The 13,819-nt window shown below is 32.1% G+C and overlaps 1 protein-coding gene across 1 annotated transcript in view; it reads right to left on the reverse strand.

The window, feature by feature from the left end:
* Window positions 1-13,819, reverse strand: part of Igl (IQ calmodulin-binding domain containing protein igloo) — a 317,128-nt gene that overhangs the window by 157,475 nt on the left and 145,834 nt on the right. Inside the window, exon 2 of the mRNA XM_076763873.1 lies at window positions 13,493-13,819. Coding sequence (XP_076619988.1) covers window positions 13,493-13,819 — 327 coding nt within the window. The remainder of the gene's footprint in view (window positions 1-13,492) is intronic.

Here is a 13,819-nt window from a genome sequence, read left to right on the forward strand (position 1 = left end):
ACAGATTGGAGGATTTTAATGTTTCAAAATGTAAACAACACGTATTTTGGTGAAGAATATTCAGAAATTCTAAAAATGTTAGAAAAATTGTTCCCTAACCCCGTAAAGTAAGAAAAACCGTATAAATATGGTTTAATATTCAAACGTCCATAACTTCTACAATAGTGAGTGTATTACATTGAAATTTATTTATGAAGCATAGCTCATGTATACCTACAAAAAAGTACTAAATAACATTTTCGTAGATTGTCAAACAAATTTATTAAAAATAAAAACGAATTTTTAAGAAAAATCGACAGGTGGTAGGTGTCTAAATTATTCGGTGAAAATGAGAAGTTTCAAATCATTTTGGAAAAATTATTTTTGGTTGCGGGGGTCAATTACAATCATTTTTGGTGAATACACATACCCTTAAAATCCTATTCACTTTCGAGAAAAAAATTCATTACTGAAAATATAATTTGTGGCCAGAGATCTGTGATTATATTCCTCGTTGTTATCACTTCATATGTAAATATAGTCCAATTATCCTGCATATAAAATTTTAATGAGAGATTTTAGAGGCCAAAATAAGACGTAAATCAAAAATACCAATTTGTTGATTGAGGCTTCGTTAAAAAGTTATTAACGTTTAAAGTTCCGCCTATAGTAGTGGTTCTCACTCAGCACGAGAAACTCTACTTACTGACGTATCAACAACCTTACAGTTTTGTGAGTGAGAACCACTAGCAGCTGTTCGCAGATTGCCGTTTTACAGGCTGAACTTTAAACGTTAATAACTTTTTAACGAAGCCTCGATCAACAAATTGGTATTCTTGATTTTCGTCATATTTTTGCCTCCAGAATCTCTCATAAAAATTTTTCCCAGGGATGGCCGAATAAATTTTCTCCGGTTTCTTTACAAAAGAATATAAATCGTTTGACCAGGCGTGGTAAGTTTAGTGTTAGCGAGGGATCTGTAATACATTTTGGGATGTTGAAATATTCCACGTATTACATTTTGCAATTAACACAATACCAGTTAGGGGTTAACAGGATTAATTGATTCTAATGCGACAGAATATTCAAAGAATTTTTAGAGGAACTCGCAGAAACGTAGTGTAGGAATGGATGTACCGTATAAATGTTTATTAATTAATATGTCTGAGGAATGTTTCGAGTGAATCTATTGTAGAGCGAATACAGCGTGTTGTGGAAAGATTGGCCGAGGTGTGAAAGAAGAGTGTTTGGGACAGAGCATTTGAGATTATCATGTGAACGGATAGCACGTGGCCACGTAGGGCTCGAGGCGAATCTGACCGAATGCGTTTTTCAAATGGCTGTTGACTATGTCTAGGGTGAACGAAATAAAGTGAAAGAAAGAATGAAAGTGAGAGAGAGTGAAAGAAAATAAATTCGAAGTAGCACATAAGCTTCGGGAAAAGCGCGGAGCAAACAGAGCGTGCAGAGAGCGTAGAGATCTTGGAGAGCGTGGAGAGAGCGAGTTTAGTGAGTTGAGAGAGTTTTCGTGGGTATTGTGAGTCGTGAACATTACCGTGGATTAGATTTAAGTTATTCTTGTTATTTAATAAACTTTATTGTTTTTAAAAAAGTCTCCAATCCAGTCATTCGTACCTCGTGTTATCGCCACGTGAAGGGTTTCCGCTACAGTCGACAATGAACAGTGCCGTTTTTGAGGAAGTCGCAATTTTTCACGGACTGCATGCAATTTCTAAAGAGCTAGGTCTGGCCGGGTGCTGGTTTCAGATTTCTCTGGAAACGGTCCCCGGTTAGACCATCCTCGACGGCAATTGATGTAACGCAAACCCTCACGTGTTCACCACCAGGAATTAGGGCAATCACTAGGACAAAGACATAGAACAAGAATGGGTCATAAATTACCCAGGGATTGTGCAACGTCCTGCAGACCTTGATTTGCAGAATGAAACAAATCAGATTGTGGACGTTGCACAATCCAAAAATTGTCCAAAATTTGAATTGACCAAGACAAGGCCCAATCTGAACATCGAACGCCGCCAAAAAGGCACTAAGAGATCCGGAACCTTTCTCTAAGACTGGACTGTGGACATTGAACAGAATTCGCTGTATTCTCGAATCATTTGGACATTCAATAGAATTCGTTGTATTCTTAAAGAACTTGTACCTTTGAACTTGATTTCATACCGTACGCGAACAAGAGAACTGTACTTCTTAAACCTGGACATTATCAAGGATATCACCTTACAAGTGATACCCCGTTTAAATTTGGACTGTTACTAGATCACCTTACAAATGATCGAAATAGTAAATATTTGGTATTGTTTTTGTTTCAAATAAATTGTTGTTTTGTAAATCAACAAGACATTGATTTGCTACATAATTTAACTCCCTGAACTATATACGGAGTTAACACCTCGATTCCCATCTACGAGGAATTTACTGCAAATAATTCCTACAGTAGGAATATTTTTTCGAATTGACCAATGCTCTTCCGATAGAATCACACTCGTCGGTGGAACGAAACGAGTACCGTATCGTGTTCCATAGTTCGTAAAGTGGATGGAAAAGGCGGCATTCCCGCTCACCCAGCAAACGAGACGCACCATAAACTTCCCTGGTATTCTCGTCTCATGTAGCAGTTTTGTTCTCGGTGGCTCCTCGGGGGGGTATGAAAATTTTCCCGTGGATTGTTACCTTCCCTGAATTTTGACTCGAAGTCTTGGAATTTCCGTGGAAATTGCTTACGATTTTCCCGGCGGTTCCGACTGACTCCGTGACCCGGATTTTGAGGCGTGGCTTGCATTCGCGATGTTCCGTAGAGTTTTGATATCCGATCCGTGCGCTTCCGAGGCATGCAGCAACCTCAGAAACTCGGTCTTCCACGTAATACAGCCACGAGCAACCGTATCGTGACATTCGCCCAAACAAATGCATGATTGGATGCGATATTAATATCGCGATATCGTGGAACTTGCATTGCGTGAACGTTTTACTATCCGCAAGTTCTATCGCAAGAAACCTATTATCTGAAAGGCATACCAGAGCGGTTCTCAATCCTTTTTCCATGCGTGGCGATACGACACGGTATCGTAAAAGTAGATCCTTGCCACGAGCAAATCGAGTAAATTAAATTTAACATTTTAATTCAATTAGAACGAACGTTTAAACTCGAGTTCGAGTCGTTTTCTAAGTAATGAAGTAAGAAAATGTATGTAATACAAAAAATGTGTACGAGATATTAAAGATAAATTGGAAACTAAATTGTCTACTCTGAGAATAAGTATTACAAAATAATAATGTGAACGATGCAAAAAAAAGAAAAAATTTTGTAGTTATTTTTACTGATTTTAGTTGGTAGCGTTGGTGATATGAGGGGGAATCCCGTGGTAGAGTGCCCGGTAATGTGTAATGGCGTTGTGAGGGAACACGTGTAGAAATACCTATGTATGTTCATTGTTAAAATAGAAATAAATGTGTTGAAATAATAATGAGTTATTTAGAATAGTTTAGAATGAACCAAACACAATCTCAACAAATATAACAGGGAATTTAGACATCATGAAGTATTTTTAAAAAGTGAATTATCAAAGATTAGTTTCCTCAAAGTGTTCGATGTTTTTAATTTTCAACTTCGGAGACATAAATTTGTTCGTATCAATATTTTCTTATAAAAAGAATTCTCGCTCACAATAGTACACATGTACGACATTGTCGTTACTTACTGCAAAACATAAAATTAAAACTATTATATTGATTAAGAAAACCAATCTTTGGTAATTTGTTTTTTAATAATAGCTCTAATATCTAATAATTAATTTCATTGTACGCTCATTTTAATTTCTTATATTAATTTCGAAGTTAGACAAATATTAAAACACTAGTTAAATCAAATTTATGAAACGAGAATGAAAATTTTAAATTAAGGATTAATATTTGGTGAAATAATTATTCTGTTGAACAACACGCATAAGCGTATTGGTCTGCTATAAATACTTTTTTTGAAGTAGTCAACGTCACTATGCTAACATTTTTCAGTAAAATATTTTGTAATTCTTTGTTTTCGAATTTATAACAGTTTTTTTAATTTTTTTAAAGAAGTTACCCCATTAACGTCCCAATTTTGTGTAAATTCATAAAATTATTTGTCTAAGAACCTAGAAAACTTATGTACTATCGCTTTTAAGTCTCTTCTATCGAATAAATCGCATAAATTATTTTGAAGATACAATATCTAAATAAGAAAAACACCGAATAAAATTTCTGGAAATAGACTAATAATCTAGAAAATTGATACACTATCGCTTCTAAGTTTTTTTGATTGCTTAAACATTTTGAATAAATTGAATAAATCATCGTAAAAATATAATATCTAATTAAGCTAAAAATATTTAGACCGATGAAACTTCGGAAATATTAGTTCTAAATTTGGCTTTATCGAAAGGCTGTTATTTATTGTGATGGTTGTCTCAACACAAAGCTTCCTTCGAACGAAAGTATTTAAACGAAAGATTTATTACACCGCATGAAGCTCTGCACCCGACTGAAATTCTTCAAGTGAACGCTTAGCGTTGAAGGTGGTGAGATTACAAGACGGATAAAACGTACAATGTGGGGAAAGTTTGACGTTACCGCTTTGCAAAATCGATTGTCGCTCGTTACTTTATCTCGATACGATTAATTATCCTACAGTTGTCTGGCAGTTGTCTTTCGTCTTACAGAAAACTCGTATTGTCATTCTACTTGATTGATCTGGCTACTTGGTTGACTTCGTTAATGCGATTTCAATAACCTCTTTTTAATCCGTTTATAACAAAAGTTTATATATAATGCTTGCTTTCCCACTGGTTAAAAATAGAAGTGCTTACTATTTTTAATAAGATTACACTAGATAGCTTACTGCGTTCCAACAATCATTAACTTCATAGAAAATTCATTGTCATACTAACTTTATTTATTTAGCTTTCTAAATTAGTTTTAAAATACCGTTTTATTTAAACATTCGAAAGAGTGTGGAAGACGTAAAGTATTATACTTCGTGACTAGTATTTCTCTAATTTATTTAAAGAAAAATTAATATTCTACAAAGTTTTACTATATTTAATATATGTTTTTATAAATGTAATTAATTCTATTTATTATGTTCCAAATCGAAACGTTAATTAAAAAATATTTGACTTCTGTGAACTCATTTATACAGGGTGTTCAGCCATTCCTGAGAAATTTGTTGATGGAGGCTTCGATAAAAAGTTATTAACGTTTAAAGTTCCACCCGTACTGAATTTTTTTCTCGAGAATGCACAGGATTTCGGGGGTATGTCTATTCACCAAAAATGATTGTAATTGACCTCCGCAACCGAAAATAATTTTTTCAGAATGATTTGAAATTTTTTAATTTAATTTTTTAATAACTTTTTAACGAAGCCTCCATCAACAAATTGATGTTCTTGATTTTCGTTTTATTTTGACCTCTAGAATCTCCTTTTAAAATTTTTCCCAGGGGTGGTCGAACACCTTGTATACGTCGTATAATTGTTTTATAATAAATGTGGATCGATCATGGAAATGTTTAATCTCATTAGAATGTTTTTTGAAATGCCACGATAAGTTCATGATTTAAAAGTTTGAACATACTGATAATCGATGGCTCTAACAAATCATTCGGAGAATGTAATTGCAATATTTTTGCAAAAATAGGGATTTATGATAAGTCGTAATTGAACGATTTATTATACCATTGTGAACGTTTTGCTGCTCCCCGAAAAACGAATGATCGCGTTATGTATTTATTGGTCACTTTACCTATTAGTTTACGTGAATTAATTAGCAATTGATAAAAGTGAAATTTTATCGACGATACAACACCATCCATCTGTGTTGCAGCTTGGCAATTTAATTTACATATTTATAACGTTCCTGTTGGAAAAAACAAACGGATTCGTTTGTGTTAAAACGAACGCTTTTCTCGTTGCTTTTAATTCTGTTCGGTACAAAGGATCGCGATCGTCAAAATATTTTTAAGAAAAAGATAATAGGGAATGAAGCATTACGTAAAAGAGCAACAATTTATTATTAATTTATCCTTGCTCTGAAAAATTAAAATTCTTCCAGCATAAAAAATTATTTTAATATTTATTATAAAATGGATAATCATATTAGGCTATTGCAAATTTCTATTACAAATGCTTATAATTTTTTACATATGATACACAAAGGACTGCTACACAGGGTGTTCTATACATATTAAATTTTGTCACCATTTTTCAGGCATTTCCGGTAGTGCAATTAAAAGATGTTTCAGTCAAAATTTATTTAGTACTTGGTGAGTTACATGTTCCCATATTTTTAAATCTCAAAAAACGCTGCTTACGTAAAAATGTGAAGGTAATCTTAAGCCACTAATGAACGTTAAAATATTTTTCATATAAATGCATGCCTCACAGTTATCAGACATTTTTATTATTTTAATAATCGACAAAATATTTTCACTCTACCATAAGTAATTTGCACGATTATCTATACTTAAAAAATTCAAGATATCTACTTAACCGAACATATTTTGAATAAACTGTTTCACGGTACACCAGGCTAGAAACTGTAGAGAAATACGTAAACGCGAATTATTTACTGTGCGTTAAATTAAGATTTTAATTAAACTTTGCAATCGCGGCGCGTCATATTCCAACATTAGGGAATTTTTAAAAGCATTTTCATCATAATTCCGGCGAGAGAAAATTTAAAGTAACAAAAGGCCAGAGTTACGGCGATTAAACATCTTGAAACACGACTAAACGACAGTAAAATGATCAAAGCTTTTAAACTGTCTTCGTTAAGGAATGAAAACGCGCACACGCCAAAATAGCAATTTCCTAGATTACTGTTTTTCATTTTCGCTGCAAAGGACGCGTGAGCATGCGAGCCAAAAATTCAGGCGAGCTGCTGATTCTCTCTTAAAGGTTTTGCGACCCGACCCCTTTGTTAGTTTTATAGTCCTCGACCTAGACACTGTCTGCCATTGGACGGAAATTAACATCCGCAGATTAAATGCTTAAATTAGGGACGGTAGACGTAAACTTACTCTTTAACATTTTATTCGAATAATAAATAACAAATACGACCGATATTCCAGCAATTTATTCGAGAGTTTTCATCTGTTCACTGGAAAATATTTCATTCCATAATTAATATAGTTAAAAATGTTCATATTCGATATTAGCATGTATAAACGTGTACACGTGTTCGATAATTATTTTAAGTATTGTACCATGGAAATGATAATTAACATTTGAAGTATTTGCAAAAGAATTTTCAAATCATATAACGTGGCAATTTTGTCAAAAATTTATGAATTCTGTAAATTAACTCATTTTTTACCGGAGTCGTATGTAATAGATATTTAGAAAATATTTTTTTTATTAGTATTAAAATGTATTTAAATGTCACATGATTTTTAATTAGATATTATATCTTTACGATGATTTATTCAATTTACTCGAAATTGTTATGCAATCAAAAAAACTTAGAAGCGATAGTGTATCAATTTTCTAGATTATTAGTCTTTTTCCAGAAATTTTATTCGTTTCTTTTCTTATTTAGATATTGTATCTATAAAATAATTTATGCAATTTATTCAATAGAATAAAAACATTTTTTTATTAGTATTAGAATGTATTTAAATGTCACGTGATTTTTTAAATACGAAGTTATGATCCAAAGAAAGTGCAATGTAATTTTTGGTAATTTTTTTTATAACATATTTATATTAGTAAAACGAATATTATCTTGCGTTACTATAATTTTCCAAACTTCTTTCAGAAATGTACAATAGACAAGCATCACGGTATTATTAAATATTTTCAAGAGCTAATGTCTTATTTATAGAACATGATATTCATTCGGGAGATTTCCTTTCAAGAAAAAATTATTTTTCCTGTTTAATGAAGGTACTTTCGAATATAAAACAGAAAATAAATATCATTTCTGAAAAAAATAATAATTTGATGCTTAATGGATCAATGCCAGTTCGCATTCCTGTTCATTTCAAGCAGAATAATTCTATGAAAAGGTAAAATGGACGTTTATTTATGTTTGTGTTATTTAACATTTCTGTGATGAATCACCGTTTTATCTCGATTGATTGAATACCAGGCAGTGGTTAATGTATATTTCTTTGAGCTTGTTTAACTGAAAAATATCGTCTGTCTTGCTCTTAGACATTTCAACGACTACTTTCAGACTAAATGTACATTAAGGAACGTCTTGCGGTTTGAATCACAAGACTATATTTACATAGGTTGATTCCATCTTCAAAGTTTGCACAGCGAAATACACAGAAACTTATGAAATTATTTCATAATCTAACGTTTAGTTTAGAAACGAATCAACTATTTCTTATTTTCTTTCCACAGTTTACTTTTCGCCGGAAAACGCAACTTTATTTTTTATACCCAACGTTATAAACTTTGTGCAATAAAGACGTAAAGTAATACACAAAGATAGAATTGAAAATGTTGTAGGACTTTTTTGGCATTAGCTTAGAACGCGTCAATAATTTTTTCGTTTTTAATAATAAGAAATATTTACAAAATTTTCTCGTTTAAGACTGAAGACGACTTAAACACAGTATAATGTTGTTTATTAGAATCAATATACTTAAACCGAAATCATGTTTCATATACAGGGTGTTCGGCCACCCCAGAGAAAAATTTTAATGGGGGATTCTAGAGGCCAAAATAAGACGAAAATCAAGAATACCAATTTGTTGATGAAGGCTTCATTAAACAGTTATTAACGTTTAAAGTTCCGACTGTACTGAATTTTTTTCTCGAAAATGCGCAAGATTTCGGAGGTATGTCTATTCACCAAAAATGATTGTAATTGACTCCCGCAACCGAAAATAATTTTTTCCAAAACGATTTAAAATTATTTTTCCGTCGAAAAATTTCACACCTTCTCAAATTTTTTTCTAGAAAGTGGGTAAGATTTCGGGGGTATATGTATTCACCAAAAATGATTGTAATTGACCCGCGCAACCAAAAATAATTTTTTCAGAATTAATTAAAAATTTTTTTTTTCGTCGAAAAATTTCAGCACCTACCCCCTGTCGATTTTTCTTAAAAATTCCTTTTTCATTTTTAGTAATTTTGTTTGACGCCCTACAGAAAAGTTGTCTAATACTTTTTTGTAGGTACCCATGAGCTCTACTTCAGAAAAAAGTTTCATTGAAATATATTCACAATTGTACGAGTTATGGCTGTTTGAAAATTGGACCATTTTTATGGGGGTTTTCTCATTTTGCGGGGTCAAGCACAAATTTTTCGAATATTTTTGCGATTTGTACATATTCTCCACCAAAATACGCGTAGTTTGCTTTTTTAAACATTAAAATCGTCCAATCCGTTCAGAAGTTATGACGTTTTAAAGATTCGCATGAAAATTCAGACAGACATTTCTGGCCAGAAATTATATTTTCGGTAAGGAATTTTTTTTTCGAAACTGAGTAGGATTTCGAGGGTATGTCTGTTGACCAAAAATGCTTGTAATTAACCCCCGCAATCGAAAATAATTTTTCCAGAACGATTTGAAATTTTTGAATTTAATTGTTAATAACTTTTTAACGAAGCCTCCATTAACAAATTGGTATTCTTGATTTTCGTTTATTTTGGCCTCTAGAATCCTGTATTAAAATTTTTCCCAGGGATGGCCGAACACCCTGTATACAAGACCTCACCAAAATTTATAATTCTCTGATTGAAATCTTCTGAAACATAAATCAAACCAGAGGTCAATATATAAAGGTACACAGATTCAAATAGACAGAATTTTGTAATTGGGTTTTCTATATTTCAGGACTTATAACTCGCTATTTAAACATTGGAGAAGCTATAATTGAATTAAATATCTTAGTTTCCTACACAGAAATGGATTAATTCAAAGACAAACAAGTCACAGATATCTCTGACAGTATCTTATTTAGTTCTATAAAAAACACTCATTTACCACAATTTTATTCTACATTTTGAGGTATCTTTTATGAAGATTTTTTTACAGATTATATCATTTAGCAATAAACTACAATGGGTGGCCAAATCATAAATTACACACATTAGACAATTAAATGAAAGTAGTTTCTAATAAATTTGAATCTTTAAAATAATGAATATATAAACTATTATACATACTTTTACATAAAACAGTAAGTTCGTGTATTCAACAAAAATTTGTTGAAGAAATAACATTAATAAATGCTTCGTGTGTAACTAATAATTTGGCTACCTATTAGATAAGATAATCACATATGTGAGTAGCTATCGATAGGCTGTTTCTAGATTATTTCATTTTCATTGTAAAAAGAGTCTCAAAATGAACGGTTTCATTGAATGTACAGTAATATTTAATAACAAGAGATAACATGGGGAATAGTGTTAGCAATTTCACTCGTCTATTCGAAACAAACACGAACATGTGGATTGGAATATCGTCGCAATTGGCCTGATAAGAGGCACGTGGAATTACGAAGTCGTGGCTTGCATGGCCAATAAAAATATCAGCTGACGAGCTGATTGCATGCGACGAGAAATACAACGTGTTTACGTTAGAAACCACATCTAGTAACAAGCAATAAGTGCGTCGTGCTCGATCGAGGCCATTATTGCAACAGAGTAGCAAACTGTTACCATCCATAATTAATTTAGTACCAACGGATGCACTAAACTTGAAACGCTCAACGAGTTTCGAAATAGAAATAAAGTTGTAACATTAATGTTCTAGCATGTTTAAAATATGAACAGACAAATTTTTTTAATGTCGATACCTGTAAAAATGTCTTGTAACTTCCAGTTAGAGACTCATTTTTGTATACATTGTTGTTACGTTTTTAAACAATGTAGAATTTTATTAGATTAAACAGTTTTTGATATTAATATTTGAAAAAATGTCTCGTAATCTCTGGTCAGAGATTCATTTTTCTACAGATTGATATTACTATTTTAAATAATGCAGACTTTTGTGAAAATTTGGCAAAAAAGACAAATTCTAAAGGAAGGTTTAAAAGTCAAAATTTATTAATATACTTGTTGAAGTGTCTAGTGAACTTTAGTTTTTTATTTTTTAATAGACTGACAATATTTTTTTTTTAAATAATGCAGGATTATGTGAATTTTAATTACTTTGTATTATATTATATTAAAATTATTTAGTTTTTGAAATAGGATATTTGTCCCACTTGTTTTAACTAATCAAACGTAAAAATTAGATTTTGCAGAAATGAATGTAAAAATATCAATGAAAAAAACGATTATTTAATTTAATTTCTGGGGGATACATTTTACTTTTTCTTAATTGTTAAAATATTGAGAGAAAAACAGAATCACATAAAATATAAATCTATCAAACTAAAGGAAATATATTTACAAATTATATTTTCCCAAATTTTCACACAATTTTGTATTATTTAAAAAAAATATTGTCAATCTATACAAAAATAAAAAACTAAAGTTCACAAGACACTTTAACAAGTATATTAATAAATTTTGAATTTTAATCCTTCTTTTAGAATACGTTTTTTCTGCCAAATTTTCACAAGAGTCTGCATTATTTAAAATAGTAATAGTAGTCTGTAGAAAATATTAAAATCAGAAACCTGAAACTCACTCTTTAAATCTCTTTTAATCCAAATTAATTAAGTTAGTAATATTACATTATCCCATGAAACTCACAGATATTATTAAATACAATCTGTTTTTTTAATATTCAAAAAATTACTGAAACACCTACCTTAAATTGTATAATAATTTTTCATCAAAATATATTTTACTACTTTCTATCAACATGTTCCCATACTTGTGATAAAAAATTGATACCACGATAAAAGAATTCCTTATTTTTCAAGCTGATGTTGTGACAAGACTTCTCATTCCAGTTCATTAACATTTTATCAGTCATTAATACAATATAATTAATACTAATACATAACAACTTATTTCGTTTCAGTTTAAGTTTTTCATGTCAGTTTTTAAATTGAGTTTAAGTTTATAAGCTATATGAGGTTACTGACTTATTTTTACATTTCATTTCTCACATTTTCAAAGAAGTATGGTTAATCCTATATATGAACATTTAATGACCAGCCTTGCAACATTCACCTCATCGATGCAGCTCCATGAGTTGGTGGGGATGACTTTGCAAACAATATCAAGGGAGAAAATAGCAAACATTATCCAGGGACTACTGTATACAGGACATTCCACTTAAACAAGGCCACCTGAATATCTTTTCTAATTGTGATGATGCAAAAAATATTTTGTATGTATTTTCAGTGATACCAAAAGACCTATATGTTACAACAAAATTGATTACCAAGGACATTAATTAATATAATTGTATATTTCTTGCTGCAACATTGTGTTGTCTAGTTAAAAATACGTTTAGATATTTACATAACATGAAACAGAAAATATTTTCCTATGAAGGGAACCTGTAAATGTAAATAAATATGTTTACTATTACAACACAAACAGCTGTCAATTAGATATCTCTGGAAAACTTCATCATGAAATTTTTAATATTTGTTACAAAGTTTTATTTGAATTGTCATTTCAATAAATGTTCCAAATGGTGTCCAGAATAATACAACTTCTGAAACGTAGAATAAGAGTCTCTTTTTTGCAACATACAAGACTTTTCGTACACAAAATATTTTTTCTATACCCACAATTGGAGAAGATATTCTGGTGGACCAACCTGCATATGGTTGATTAAATAATAGGAGAGAAACTCAAAGTAGCCAATTTATACAAATATTAAAACACTGGTCAAATTAAATTTATGAAATGAGAATGGAAGTTTTAAATTAAGGATTAATATTTGGCGAAATAATTATTTTGTTGAATAACGCGTATAAGCGTAATGGCCTGTTACAAATACTTTTTTCGAAGTAGTTCGTACCATTCAAACTGTACATAAAATATTTTTTGTGTACTCACCATTGGAGAAGGTATTTAGGTGGATCAACCTGCACGTGGTCGATTAAATAATAGGACAGAAACGCAAAGTAGCCAATTTCGAGGTTATGCAAATATTAAAACACTAGTCAAATTAAAGTTATGAAATGAATTAATATTATTTTGTTGAACAACGCGCATAAACGTATTGGCCTGTTATAAATACTTTTTTTTAAGTTCGTACCATTCAAACTATACACAAAATATTGTTTGCGTATCCACCATTGTAGAAGATATTTAGGCGAAACATCCTACATGCGATTTATCAATACAAGCACGTCTAACAAACGAGGCGAACAGCCTGGAGTTAACACGCGTCTGTTCCAAAACACGATCAAAGCGAACTGGTAGCCATTTCCAGCGGCTTTCGTTCAGGAAACTCTATGATTTCCCTCCGCGAGTGGAACGAAAGCATTTTTCGAAACGACGTAGACGGGGATCGACGGGCAAAAGGGAATTCTTAAATTAGAGGCCCCACTCCGGGACGATTTCAAGGGTTCGTACGTGACACTCACCCTTGTCGTCGGCGCGGAATTCCTCCTGAAGTTGTTCTTTGGTAGGCTCTGGATCGGATTTGGTCCCCGTCTGCTTTGTCGAGGATTCAGTCTCTTTCATACTCTTCCTAACGTGTAGGCCGCGGAATGCCGCTTGTATTCTCGTTGCGGCTTTCTCCCTTTCTTGATCCGCGACTGTGTCTTCCTTTTCCTGTTCCCCCTGCGACTCGTTCGACTCTTTCGACTCCTTCGACTCCGACTGCGACACCTTCGTCTCCCCTGACTTCTCGCGAGGGGACTCTTGCGACTCTACTTTCGCCGGGCTGCCCTCGGAAGCTTTTGGTATAT

Source organism: Colletes latitarsis, chromosome 4, assembly GCF_051014445.1.
Source record: "Colletes latitarsis isolate SP2378_abdomen chromosome 4, iyColLati1, whole genome shotgun sequence".
NCBI lineage: Eukaryota > Metazoa > Arthropoda > Insecta > Hymenoptera > Colletidae > Colletes > Colletes latitarsis.